This window comes from Poecilia reticulata, chromosome 8 (assembly GCF_904066995.2).
Source record: "Poecilia reticulata chromosome 8, P_reticulata-male-v2, whole genome shotgun sequence".
NCBI classification, from domain to species: domain Eukaryota; kingdom Metazoa; phylum Chordata; class Actinopteri; order Cyprinodontiformes; family Poeciliidae; genus Poecilia; species Poecilia reticulata.
This window is the reverse complement of record NC_088837.1, coordinates 6,094,360-6,108,894: the sequence shown is the minus strand read 5'-3', so window position 1 is coordinate 6,108,894 and position 14,535 is coordinate 6,094,360. Positions and strand designations below refer to the sequence as shown.

The 14,535-nt window shown below is 39.5% G+C and overlaps 1 protein-coding gene across 7 annotated transcripts in view; it reads right to left on the bottom strand.

The window, feature by feature from the left end:
- LOC103468406 (myosin-10) overlaps nt 1-13,753 on the bottom strand; it is a 66,768-nt gene extending 53,015 nt beyond the window's left edge. For 4 of the 7 annotated variants that reach the window (XM_008415470.3, XM_008415471.3, XM_008415472.3 and 1 more), the window contains exons 1-3: nt 13,551-13,753; nt 10,963-11,340; nt 3,487-3,643 (exon numbers count right to left, since the gene is read on the bottom strand). In XM_008415470.3, the coding sequence (XP_008413692.1) occupies nt 3,487-3,643; nt 10,963-11,307 (502 nt within the window). In that variant the 5' untranslated portion in view covers nt 11,308-11,340; nt 13,551-13,753. Of the gene's footprint in view, nt 1-3,486; nt 3,644-10,962; nt 11,341-13,414; nt 13,435-13,550 lie in introns of those variants that run through there. The other 3 variants (XM_008415475.3, XM_008415476.3, XM_081609711.1) reach the window with 2 other exon arrangements.
- Between the last annotated feature and the right edge of the window lie 782 nt (nt 13,754-14,535).

The window sequence follows — 14,535 nt, the reverse complement described above, 5'->3', positions numbered from 1 at the left end:
AATCTATGTTGCTAACTTACTCTTGATTCTTTTCCCATAAAATAATGACTACACCAGTTCTGTAATGGCCTCAAATTGCAGCAGCTAACAACAGGCTGCAAGTACAGCAAGAAATAAAAACGGTTATAAGTGAAAAACACATTAAAATAATTTATTTTACCTGACAAGCTAGAAGGTGAAATAAAAGGGAAATCTCAAACTGGGTTAAGCAGTCAAAAAGAAAAGGCTAACCATGGCAACCCTGGCTATAACCTGACACTGAGCATTGATAAGAAGGTGGACATTCCTCACACTTGTTCCCTTGTGTTTCCTAATTAAAGACTAGAGAAAAGTGGGACAAAGAAGACTGAGCTGCAGCAGAGCTTCCAGCAGAGCTGTGGTTTGTATTTTTCATGTTTAGTGAAAGGCAACTAAAATGTCTGGCAGGATGAGGGGAGATTTCTTTTCCTCCTTATTTCTTCCAAGCCAGAACATTCTGACTCAGAGAAAGGTGGAAAAAAAAATTTGAAAAATGACTGAAATTTAAAACATAGATAAAAAAAGTAGCTAAAAAGAGAGAAAGCAAATATAGAGCAGTAGAATATCTCAAATATTTTGTAGTCAAAGCGTTACAGGAGTTTATATCCACATCCAAAGTACCTTGTTGCAACCATTTAAAGTCCAGTTCCTCACAGAGATGCACCGTTATTCTCGCCTAACCCACAGATACGCTTTGATGTATCCATGGTAACCACGGCATCCCCTCCAACAGGGGTCCAGCTGAGGTTGATGGGCAGTTCAGACAGCTATGTCAACTTTGACAATGACTCAGCTTGCAGAATTTAGCGCAGCACGGTACGGGAAGCAGGAACGGCAGTGACCTCATTCCACAGGCGGCTTTGCCCGTTGTGAGCGCTCTGAAAGAATGAGCTGGGAATTAGAGGTCAGGGGGAATGAATGGTGGCACCGCAGACATGTCCCAAATTCACCGAACACACGTGGCTCACTGTCCTGCATCTCTTCGGCTCTTATGGTGGAATTATTTCCAGATTCCTTCACAGCAATGTGGCCGACAAACAACCAGATATTTGCCTCAGAGGTGTGGGAGACGCAACAAGAAATTCCCCCGGTTGCTGAAATGAACCGTTTACGACTTTACAGTTCTTCTTTGATAATCGTCAGTGATCATACCATACCAATGCAATACCAGGCAATATGACATACACACTCTTCGGTGTGGATGCGTGTACTGAGTCAAGAGGATTAACTAAGGTTGCTACAACAGAGAGCTACGCTTCAGTGGGTTCAAATCATTTTGTTACATTTCCATTTTGTAGAGGAAGCCGTCAGCACAGGACATTAATTCATGCAAATCCTGGAGACGTTTTGTCAAATTTGTAAAGGTGCAAAGATTTCAGCAGAGTCCAGGAAGGCTAAACGAATTACAGGAAAGTTACACTGTATCATCCTTTCAGCGTTCAGACTATGTCTGTCATGGAGTATGTTAGATTTGTAAATGTTTTTCTGTCTTTTGGACATTTATGAGTTACAGTAGCAGTCTACAATCTCCATACAGAGATGGATGATAATTTGAAATGCTAAACACACAATTTATTCCTATCAGTAGCATGACGGCAGTTTAAAATGGCAACTTTAAGTTAGTAAAACCATGTTTTTTAGTGACTGTTCTCTCATACAGTCACACATGACATCTCCAATGTTCCTAAAATAAGTAATTATTGACTCTTAGAAAATCATACTTTCATGCTGGCAAATACAGCATTACATGTCAATGCCAGATTTTTTTATGAATTTGGTATCCACAAAAATCTGAAGTGAAGTGCAAGCTTTGAAAAATACATTACATGCATCTAAATGTGAGGATAAAAATAGGGATTTTGTGAACAATGACATCCTGTCACGTCTTTAATGTAAGTGTGTGGCTTATGATGCACTCCTGTTCTGAGTAGAGCATGTAAACCGAAAACAATGGTGTGAAATCCACATTGTGCTACTGACTGGGAACATAACTTTTATTCCACATCACCTTTTCTTTTTTCTCATCTTAAATATCAATTCGCGAAAACACCTGGGAAGAAAACATCAATGCTTTTGAATGATGGCTGGCGTTAGAAAAACCTGAGATCTGAAATTTTACGTAAATATCTGCATCTCTAGTCTCTGTTGCTAAGCAGAACTGAGCCATTAAATTGATGAGTGTGTTCAAGTTCTTGATGCACTCTGTAAGTAATTGAAGCTAATTTTCCCGTAAGAAAACAATGAGCGTAAGTTTTCATGTGTTTTTGCTCAAATGAGGTTGCATTTAATTTATTTCAAGAATGTTTATGGTATGTCCTGATTTGCTAAAACTTAGAAGTGTGTCTTCACTGTTTTGTCAGGTAAGGAGTCCATGTGCTTCATGAACAGCTGTAAAAGTGTGAGGCAGCTGCAGCTTTAGCCATGACTGATTTGTGTAAAAGTGGAATAAACACAAATCCACACTATAAATGCAACAAGTTAATTACAACGGTCAAAAAAAGTCTATTATTATGAAGGTAGTAGGTTGCAAAGCAGTGTTTCCATTTTTTCCCCCAAATAAGTACAAATGTATTCTTATGAATGCATTGTGATACTGCAATTATTGAGAAAATCATGTTTTAACAAACAGCAAAGCTGATTTACTTTACAGTGCACTGTGTGGGATTTTTCCTAACCATACTGAGTTAAATTTACGAGGGAAACGGGAACAGGAACTGTCAGAGAGGACTGAGGCAGAGAATTGGGAAGAGATTTTGCACATAGCTGAGCATGAATAAATCACCATCTGCACTGGTCTTATGGTGTAAGACTCTGCATACACTGTGTAAATCTGCATAACACAAGCATTCGTTTCAGTCACAACCCTCCATTCTGCCTCACATCCTCTATGACCCTGACACTTTCACCCACTTTACTGTCATTTGTGCCGTGAAACTGAACCTCATGTTTGCTGCAAACAACCTAAAGTTCAGACCAGGAGAGATAAAATGCAAATGAAGCTTATAATAAACAAAAAAGACATTAATTTACTGGTTTGACTTACTTAACCTCTCGTTTTTACTGGAAATCAGTGTATTATAAGCCTGGCGGGCCACCAGGCTTTGCTTGCACCCCTATCAGTCTAGGCTTTGTTTGTTTTATTTATTTTAGGGGCTTTTAAAACTTTAGAGTTGGTGTTTAGGTATTCCAATAGAACAGAATTACCTAGAGATAGTTTCAAATTTCCTGCCAACTTTAAACATTGTTTTAATTTGTATGCAGAAAGTCGCCAGATGACAGCCCTAGTGCCCATACCACCAGGCTTAGCTAGTTTTATGGAGGAAACCTTACTAATACATTAATGCAATGTAAAAACTATTCTCTGATCTTCATTTCCCAATGAGCAAATTAAGAGCTTTAAACGCTTAAAGATGACACTTGCTACCCTTATGATACAGCATATGATGATGCATGGGGGGTTAATTTTACCTTGGAGCATGCAGCGGTACGCTGATTCAGAGATGGCATAAATGTGTGGAGGCATTTCATGTCTCTTCTTTCCTCTGTACATCTCTATGATGTTCTCTGAGTAGATGGGCAGGTTCTTGTAGGGGTTGATGACCACACAGAAAAGACCAGAGTAAGTCTGCAATCATAAAAACAAAGAAAATTAACAAGAAACATGCGTAAAGAGGGAGAAAAGCACTTTTAAGAGGAGACACAAAAAGAAGAGAATTAATAAATCATCTGCTTTTTCGATTTACAAGGAGCTGCACATTCCTATCTTTATAAGTCATCTAACCTGCACTCCATCAGTCCAACAAGACTTATCATCGCACACTTTTAGGAGCTTACGTCATTACAACACACTGACAGATGGAGAGCAGACTGAAACAAGGATTTGAGAAAACTGTGATTACTGTTCTTCCTTTTGACAGTAGGAAGAAAAACTCCCACAGCGCTGCGATGAGACGTTTCACATTAACGATGGTTTCCTGATGCTTCGTCCAGAATCCTCTAAAAATGTTTAGCCTCGTTTCTGATTTGTGGTGTTGCTTTTGGAAACGCAATTAACCCAACAATGTCTCCCTGGAGGGCGCGTGTGGTAAGAATCTTTCTTCACTGGGCGGTGGGATAAAACAAGCAGGCAGTAAGAAAGGCGGCCAGCGCTGAGTGAGAGGCCATGGCGGACGCTTTGAATTATCCCTACAGACAACCTGGTTCTGGTTCTGGTTGTCCTTCCTTTGTCTGCCTAGAACATGGGTGAGCACACATAATGCAAAACTCAACAAAAAGCAGAAAGTTTGAAAAAGGAACAGCGATGAAGAAAATCAACGCTGTATAAACGGATGAAAGCTGACTTTTTTTATTTAAATGGTGAACTTTTTTAACTGCCAACAAAACCCTAAAATTATCAAACAAATTTTTTTTTTGAAAGACTGGAGACAAAAAAAACATTTTAACTTTTTCACGTTGTCAGAATATGATGTCATTGATCAACATAAAGTAAAGCATATTTGTGAAGTGGAAGGAAAATGATACGCTGGTTTCCACACGTTTATCAAACAAAAACCAGAAAAATAAGGAGGACCAATCTTGCCATAATTAAAAATAAATACAGAAATAAATAAATGAAATGAAATGATTACAGGTGAAAAGGCAGTTTGACAAATAAACTAGTGTTTCCTTAAAGGCTAACGAAGTAGTAAAAAAAAGAGAGATTTATTTAATACTTAACCTATTAATTAGGTATAAATGTATATTTTTAGTTTCATGTTTTAATATAGCAATTCATCTTTGTTCTTTGTTGTGTATTTTTTATTTAGACCAATAGTTTTCAGTCAGACTTTTTCCATAAATTATGTATATTTCTTTTATGTATTACATGTAAATTCCTTGCTGTTTAATTTTAGTAATTATGACTATGCCAGTCACAGGAAGAAATAAATCAATAAATCAATTAATCGCATAACAAATGAAAACAAACTCAATAATTTACATTTGCATGATTCATCATTTTTCTCTTTTCTCTCTTTATACCAAAAACTCGACGTCAAAAGTCTTCAGTCTGGTGCTTTGGTCTCTACTGGCCTATTTTTTTTTTTGCAGGACAATTTTGTTTACACAGACTTCATAATTCATTTCATTTGTTGTTTTGTTTATTTATTTTATATATTTAAAATGTCTTCCAGTTCCAGGGTTAAATGTTCATTAGAATTTGAAATTTATTGATCTTTCACAATGTGTTCTTGCATCATCATTATGATCTGAAAAGAAGAAAATTATCGTTTATCGCAATAACCTCCAGTCCAGAAAAATTTCTAATCTTGACAGGCTTAATTCTAACGGAAATAAAAAAGAAAAAATCTTTTCTGATTTTGGGTCAAAGTGTCACAGTGAGCATAAAAAGGTTCTGTTTTTTAAATAGCATATGTAAACATCTGGTTTCAAATATGCGTACACCTTTGCAAGGCATCATAACCTTTTATTTTTGCAAACTGGCACTGAAATACATGCTTTCCTTGGACTAAGTCCAACTAAGCCGAGCTTTGTGAAGCTGTACGTTACAGTAGTAAAACGACTTCATAACATTTTAAAAGGTATGACCCACATTAATCTCTTTAGATCAGAGAATCATATGATGAAACATTTCCTTAATAATTAAATCCACTTTCAAGAAGCAGGCGGCATGATGCAGCCGTTGTGTAACAGCTTCGTCTGGGCCTCCACTCAGCACTGAGCAACCGATGCTAAAGTGCTGATGCAGCAAAAAGGTAGATGAGAAAAAGAAGGTGAGAGAGGTAGGCAGACAGAAAGGAGGAGGAGCAGGGAAGCGATAAAGCTGACAGAACTCCCAGAGGTCGGATTCGGACGAAAGGTAGAGGTGTAACGAACACTGTGTGGCGTTCTCAGCTATTCTGTAAATTGCTAAGCAGTGGAGAGACAGAGACCAGGCTGAAATTCTAGCTCAGCACTCTCCTTTTTAATGAAAATTTAATTCCCCCCATATCTGAAAACTGTAGCTGCTATAAATAAAGACTTTGTTCTGCGTTCTCCATTCAGCTGTGCCGCCACAGAGAGCTGGAACAGCTGGAGCGGCTGCAGCTTTTACGCAGAGTTGCAACAGACCGACGAACTCAACACTCCAAGCTCGGTCCAGGAAAGAGAAGGTGAAATTTCCACAGTGAAACCAGATCCAGCGAAGGGGATGCTGTGACCTGGTAACAGCTGAGCAACACACAAGCAACAGCAGACACAACAGCCGAGCCCATCTGCCGCCTGTGATCACACGGTCGGCATGCCAGCGTTAAAGGGACACTCCCCACAAAGAGCACAGGAGCCCAGGGTCTGCTGGGAGCACACAAGACTTTGACCGTTCTCTTGAAGCTACGCTTCAGCGGTTTCATAACAAAGCTAACAAAGTGTTCAGACACTCACAGCTCAAAACACAATCACAACAACTGAGACGCAGGATGTCAGATGATCTTAGAGGAAACGGCACGGTTTTGTTAAGTTTCTCAAACATACTTCACAGCAAGATGTTCCAGTTTAGATGTGGGAGTGACAGCCCTGCAGAAGTATTCATACACCTTAAATGTTTCCATTTAGAAAAAGAAAAAGATCTTTAAAGTATTGTATTGATTTTTAACATGTTTGAGTGATTTTTATGTGATAGACCAAACGATGGTAGATCATGTATTCTCGACCGTTTTACCTGGATGTGCATTGATTACAGTTTTCAGACCGATCACTAATTTTTACAAATCCTGATCCACCAAATCCGATTTTGTCTGATAAAGTTTTTGCAGGGGCGTGGGAGGGGGTTTCTGAAAAGTCGTTAAATATAGCAACAAAATTGCCAAGTTGGAAACATTGAGGTGACTATTGTTGACCTCTATCAGTCAGTGCTCTCTCACGGCAGAGCAAAAGTAGACTGGCTGATTTTCAGACCTTTGCGGAGGTAGATAAGATCGGTTTCACATGTAGAAGGAAAGAAGGGCAGCCATAATTTCACCATTACCTACTGCTTAATCTCAATAAAACACTTGAAGGAGCAAGAAGTTGCAACATGACAAACTGTGGAAAAGTTTAAGAGGTTTCCATGTTTTTGCAAGTCAATATAACATGACATAAAGTTGCAGTTTTATTTTGGTATTCTGAAAATAAACTATTGATCCGCCTTCACATGCCTCGTTTACATTTAGAAGCTGGACGTTTAATTCATTCCTTAAAAAGTTTCATGCTCGGTGATAAAAGGTTTCTGTCCTCCCATCTGTCCAGTGAGGGACGTTTGCTTGCCACACACTGAGAAATCAATAAAAAAGCCACGGCAAGCAAAGGTGGAGGTACACGCAGAGAAACAAAGCTGTGTGCGTTAATAATGTTTTTGTCAGATCAGTGAGTCAGAAACCCTGGATAAGCAGAAGGCGTGGGCCTGGCAATTGAGCTGATGGAGATAGGCAAGAGACTGAGCCACATTCGGGCTGCAGTGGGCGTCAGGAAGCAGATAGACAGACAGCCTTATTGCCATGGAGAAATGCTGAGGCTTTCTGACAGCTGAGGCTTATCTAACTACACAAAGGCCTTCTTGTAGCGCGGCTCGAGTGCAGCTAGCCAGCATGTAGCCCTCCAGAGACCTGTGACTCACTACCTCATAGTTAGAAAGCTGTAACAATGCAGAACCTGGACCAACAAGCCAACTGACTTCACATCTACAAAAAAGGCACAGGGGCATGTTAGCATGCAGCAGAGGGCAGAGAAATAATAAGGCTAGCAGGTCTGAGCAAAGCAAAAAAAAGGTGTGCGTGGTAGCTATAGGGTGGCTATCAATATATACATATGATTTGAAAATATTCTCTTATAATGTTCCAAAAGTTTCAATCACGTCTTGCTACCACTCATTTGGCTGAATACAAGTTGCTACAACCGTTTCCCCGTTTAGCAGTTTCTGTATTAGATTTAATAATTAAAGGAGCATCACCTATTACTCTCATTAAGGTGAACTTTCATTTTGTCAAGCAGCAGAATGCAGGCTAGCTACATGAGCAGATAACCTGACTAATTATCAGCTTGTTTCACTCCCAGGTTAATAAGCAATTCAAAGTAAAATAGTATTTATCCCATTTCTCTAGTTTTTGCTTAAGTCTATGTATTAACATATAGATAGTCTTACTGTGATAACTTATGATCTTTAGCAGCAGTGACAGTAGTTGTTCCTTTTTGTTTTCAAATAAAAGAAATTAGGTCATATCTATATTCATTATTTAGTTATTTCTGTTTTGATAATAGCATAAAAGCTATGACGTTTTTACTCAAAGTTATCAACCTGTGAGAGTTTCATTCCTATATGGAAATATTTCCAGTCATGAAAAATAAAGATAGTGATGGTTTGGGAGCTGAAGCAGAATCACCCATAACAAATGTATAGAAACTTAATACTGTTTTCAAATTACAGTCAGCAAACTATAAACAACAGAAAAGCAAAAAGCTCCTAGAAAACAACTAAGAGAGTGTCTGTTATCTATTATCACCTCAGTCTATTACTTTAAAAAAATACAAAAACTGTATAGATAGCATGATTATCACTGTAATAATTAGTGTGTCATAGTATTTTAACAGCAGTAAGGAAGAAATATTTTTGGTTTGACACGATAACTAAAAATATTTCACATTTTGGGCTCACATTTTTGTTCCAATTTTTTTTTCTGCAAACACACCAATACCAATAAAATGTCATGCCTATAATGCGGTGAGAGTATCAAATATAGTCCATATGGTGAGTCTAACAGGAGATCAAGCAGGATTTAATATTTGTTCATGTCTCAGTCAGAAAAGTGTCTGACCAAATGCAGCAGACAGGCTGTCGCTTCAGATCACAGCTGGGCTTTTTCTTAAGTGATAAGTAGGAAAGAAAATAAATATCAGCAAAGTAAACCATCTACGTAGTAGTGAGACTCAGAAAAATAAGTCTCTCCAATACCCTGAGAAACAGCACAGCCTGCGGGGGGCGTGATATTATGTCTACAGAGGTGTTAGAAGGGGCTAAAGGCTGTGGAGAAGGTTAAGAAAGTAGGGAGATTGTTTTATATGACTGAGCCGAAGAAGGGGGGGGAATGCTCTTCCTGTTAGAAAGCCAACGCAGCCAAACACATGTTTTCAATTTTCTCAGGCAAGGGGACAATTAGCAAGCTCCAAAACCAATTTAAACCAGGAAAACCCAGAAACCATGACACTGCGGTTTACAGGGGAGCTGAAGAGGAGCACAGTGAGCTGCTGGAATGAGATCAAATCTAAACCAGATGGGATCATTCACAAACTACTGGAAATTCCTGACTTTTTTTTTGTATATGTTTTTTTTCCTTGCAATTTGGCATAGAAGCATCCTAATAGCTGCTGGCTTCTGTAGGGAATCAGCGGTGATGTTTTGTCTTGCAGAAGGACAACTGATAAGTCTGCCTTGCGTTGGCCGAGTCGGAGTCTCTGAAGTGATAGCCCACATTCTATTCATGGAAAACGAGCCATTAAATGGGTCGGCATCACAGAGGAGCTGCAGCTCCGCTGGAATTAGATCATGGGGACAAACCCGTGTTAAAAACAGAAGAAACTTTAACTGTGAACATTTCAATCCTGTTTCGCTCAGATTCAGACCCATCTTAGAAAGATAGAAATTATGCTCAACACATTGTTTTTATTTAAGTTAGAAAAAATGAGGTTGGTATAAATGTGATTTGTGGTGACAAGTTTAAAGCTTATGAATACTTTTCCAAGGCCATGCATCCAGAATTACATTTGAAAAAGATTTGTGATTTTCCAGATTCATGTACAACAATTTTAAAAATCCCATCTGCTATCAGAAAATTGCCCTATTTTTGTTAACTTGAAATATTTGGAAGATAATAAGGAGAAGGAACAATCCACAGTTTTCTCGTTCATTTTGTGACAAGGTCATGCGATTTTTTGTTTGTGCTCTAAACTAAACAAGCCAGCAGAAGTGAGTAAAAGACAAACAGACTCAGTGGTTATAGAAGAGGTCACTCTGTAGTGAAGGTTACACACCAGCTAAAGGAAAGTAGCAGTATATAAAGACACGTTGGGTGTTATTGTTTATGTCCGCTGGAGGGCAAAAGGTCAATTCTTTTACCGACAACTCTGTTACAAAAGGAAACCTGGAGATGTAGGTATTTTTAATTCAGTGCAGTGCGCCACAGTAAATGGAAAATAACACAGAAAAACTGTGTAAAAACAACTCAAAATCACTCATATTCTTCTTTATTCATAGTATTATTCTGTTCAAGCGTATCAGGATTCAAAACCAAAAAACACGCAAATATTTCCCACACAAAGAGCAGAGCATTCAGTCTGTTAGTGGTAGATTAGCTCATTTGGAAAACTAAAAGATGCGTAAGAGAGCACACATCATTTTGTTTTCTACTGACCTGAAACACCAAATTCCACAGCACATCTACATATTAAGTTTGTCAAAGTCAAGTTAGCATAACTGGCTTACTTCCCTCTCCCTCGCCATTTTTCTTTTTAATCTGACTAAAACCTTTTGCAAAGATGTGAAATGTGATACCACTGGATCTTGTTGTCTAGCTGCCATGGTACACAATTAGTAGCCAAACATATTTTATATATTCCACCTACATTTAAGATTTAGCGCGTTATGCTGACAATTTGAAAGTAAAACCACTGGTAGTCATTGTTGGCAAGCAGTTTTTCTGCTTGGCCAGGATCTTCCATGCTTTGTGACGTATTTATACGAGGAGGGTGACCAGAAGAAACTAAAAACTACTTTTTCAAACACCATTTTCCAAATCAACAAGAGTGCAAAACACAGATGGTCAAAAATGATCAAATTCCACACAACAATAACTGGATTGTTACTTATTAATATAGATAACAGTCTATAGAGAGTTTTCTGAAAATCACAATTTGCAGAAGGCTTCAGGCCTGAACACTCACATATATCAGTCCAGAGTAGTAGCGGTCCTTCAGGTTGTGCAGCACTGACGCCTCATTCAGGCAGGTGAGCTCCGCCATGTCCTCCACCTTGCTGAACTTGGGCGGGTTCATCTTCTGGATGTCGTCCTTGTTGATCACCACCTTCTTACCGTTCTCCGCCAGCTCCACCAGCACCTCCTCTCCCCGCTCCTCCCGGATACTGGCCGCCTCAAAGCCATGGCGCTCAGAGGGGACCCACACCAGCTTCTTGGCCGTCCAGTCGGCCTGCGTGGCCGGGTTGTACACCACGGCCCGGTCGACAAACAGGTACCGCTCCGGGTCCTCTTGCCCACTTCGATGAGACATCTTCCCTGGGATTTACCAGTGCGATGTAGACACCTGTACAGGGCAGAGGGGCGGGAGGTAGGAAGTTAAATAAATCCCATTTATTTTTACCATTCACAATTATTGGTTCCCTTTGAGAATAGGTGTAAAAAGTCTTAAAATAAACTTATGAATCTTATATTCTAAGCCCAATTTGCAGATAGCATCTTTAGATCACAAGGGCTACATAACAACTATAAAGCATTTTTTACATGCTAACTGATGTCTAAAAGGCATAGCAGATAAAAGACCTTTCTTTCCTGCCATCACACACATAAATGTAAATATTTTTGATGAACTCTACTGACATTTTGAGAGGACCTGGCTTGTGATGAGATGGATATATGGAAAAGCACTTAATTCAAATTGTAAACCATAGTGAAAGATCTATGATGCTGTAGGACTAATCACTTTTTTTCATCTCCTTTGAATTTCTATGATGTTTTGTTTTATCGTGGTCTACAGGAAACACACAGAGACTGAAGTTAGCAATGCTATCCCTGCCGGTCAGGGTTAGCATTGCTATTTATCTTGCTACCAAGTTAGCATTGTACTAGTTGTTCAAAACAATAACATAAGATGCTGAAGTTGGTTTAAAATGTTAACTCTTGAAACCTTTTTTCTTTGTTTTAAAGTATTTGTAAATCCCAGTTTAACTGCGGAGCTGTGTAACACTGACTGCTCTCTCTCTCTAACTCGCACACAGAGTGATCTCTCATCTCTGCTTCTAAGGTAAACAAATGACAATCTAACATGAGAGCAAATCTGAACGTTTTTCCATCTCAAATATTAACTCAGACATCGACGAGTACTTACTTTGAAATGATTGAAATGAAAACAACACACAAAATATATTTTAATATGGTGCATATTGCATGCAAAAAAAATGTTGTAATCTTACTGGTAAAATAGTAAGAGATATTTGGTAGTTCTTTAATTTTATTAATTTATAACTCTCCTCTATAAGCTGCAGGATTTTACTTCATTTATAGATTTTGCTGAGAGAGTCAACTCTGGAGTAACTTTGGATTATTGTCTGAGAAAGTAATTTCATTTTTCATCTACATGTTATTGTCAACGCTGTTTAATAATATATTAGCCAGATGCTTAATTATTTTTATTATTATTTTGATTTCCTAAAGCAAAAGAAGAGCCAACCAACAAAAATCGGCATCGGCAGGGCAGCACAAAATCTCTGATCGGTGCATCTCTAATCTGTTTCCATTTCTTCACGTTGGTCTCTTAGCAGACCTATTTCTCTCTCACAGAGAGAGAACTGTTTTGCTTTGCATGTTGGTTGACTCATTTTGGAATAAATAACCGCCCTCTAACTACTTGAGATCCTGATCTAAATTGGCAAATTAGGCATCAAACATCCTCCATGTGAGCAGCCCTGTCCTTCTCCCTGGTGTAATGCCACCAGATTCAGAGAACGAAGCAAGGAATGCAGCTTAGTCCGGTCAAAAAATCCAGATGAACGAGCACAAACTTTCCTTTATGCCAAGTTTTGGTCTGAGGCTGAGGTTTGTTAGTGGATTGTCCTGCCCAGCAGTAATGCGCATACTGCGTAGGCTCCACGCTTACGCATTAGATCATACGGGAAGCAGTGGCGTCGTGAATGGCACACATATCCAGCCCCTCTCCTCTCCTCTCCTCCTCCTGTATGAGGACTTCACTGCGCTGTAAATTACCCCCTTCGGCCCGTAATGCCGTCATTCGGCTAATAAAAGTTGCTGCTCGCATGCATTGGATCAATATCTATCTGCAGCAAACAGAAAGATAGACCAAAAAACCTGCGCCACAGCTATAACTAGCTGAAGCAGAACGGGGTACAGAAATGTGCCATTACACGGTGGATGAAATGTGTTTTTAAAAGTGAACTATTCGGATATTAGCGAATTAAACAGCATATACGCAGTTCGGACATTTTTGTAATGTTCAGCCATTTATAAACTGTTATGTCAATTACCGAAAGATAAGTGAAGCGCCGTTACATTGTTATCAATGTTACCTCGTTAACAATTAAATAGTCAAAGCGGGTCTATGTTTTAACTGGAGCCGCTCAAAATGTGACTTTGAACTCACTCACACAATTAACAGTAACACGATGAAGTTTCTCGAAGCAGCTCCTCTCTCTGCTGGAGACCCGGTTGGTCGTGATGGTCTGTTCCCCACGCGCTCCATCATCCCCTTAACCTGCCCCGCGCGCCACACAGGCAACTTACCTGGTGTTTGTCAGCGAATCAGCGGTCGGCTCGACGTCCCCTCGTATGCGGCGGCAGCAGCAGCAGCAAACAGCTCCACACCGCCGAGATGCAGGCATGTGAGTGCGCACCACAGGCTCAGAGCGCTGCCTCTGAAGTGGGAGCCCCCCTCCAAACCCGAGCAGACTTGACCACTGCTGCTGCTCCCGCCTACGATGGACCCGAGCGCACCTAGATCCACATCACCCAGATCAACGCGCCCACATAGAGGGAAGCTCTGTACGGAATGAAAACAGGCGCAAAATTGCAAGATAAAGTCGTTTTCATCGCATTCTTAAATATGGACAAAATTGAACTTTTTTTTTTTGTCGTGGCACTGCTGTGTGTCCCTTTAAAATCTAACACAAAAATATCTAGGTACCGCGCACGCCCACTGCATGTAGCTTAGAAACAATTGGGTTTCAGGTTGCTGTGTTTCTCTTCATCTACTATTGGCTATTAAGACACAATTCTTTAATTTGGTGGGAATAAATGCAATAAATATATAAAACCTCTTACGACTGTTTTTTTGTTTTGTTTTTGCTCCAGAGGCGGTTCGAGCGTGACGCGCGCCCCAAGCAAGTCCCTCGACCCTGAGCATATCGTTTCCCCCAAACAGCCACCTGAGTAACCACATTATCTATATTTCATAATAAACAAAATATGATTTTTAATCGGCTGCAGGAGTTGCAGTTATCAGGATTTTTATGTATTTAAAGCCATACTTTTTCAGATCGGTGTTGATGGATGGACAAATGGATGAAAGGATGAAAGTGTGACGATGGACAAATGGACAAAAAAAGGATCGACAGGTGGATGGACCAGCAGAGGAATGAACAAATGCATGGTTGATGGATGGATGACTGAATAAAATCTAAACATGCTCTTCTTTCCATACTCTGTTTTCATCAACGTCTGGAAAATATTTAAATTCCATATAATTATATTTTTCCAAACTGAAACATTG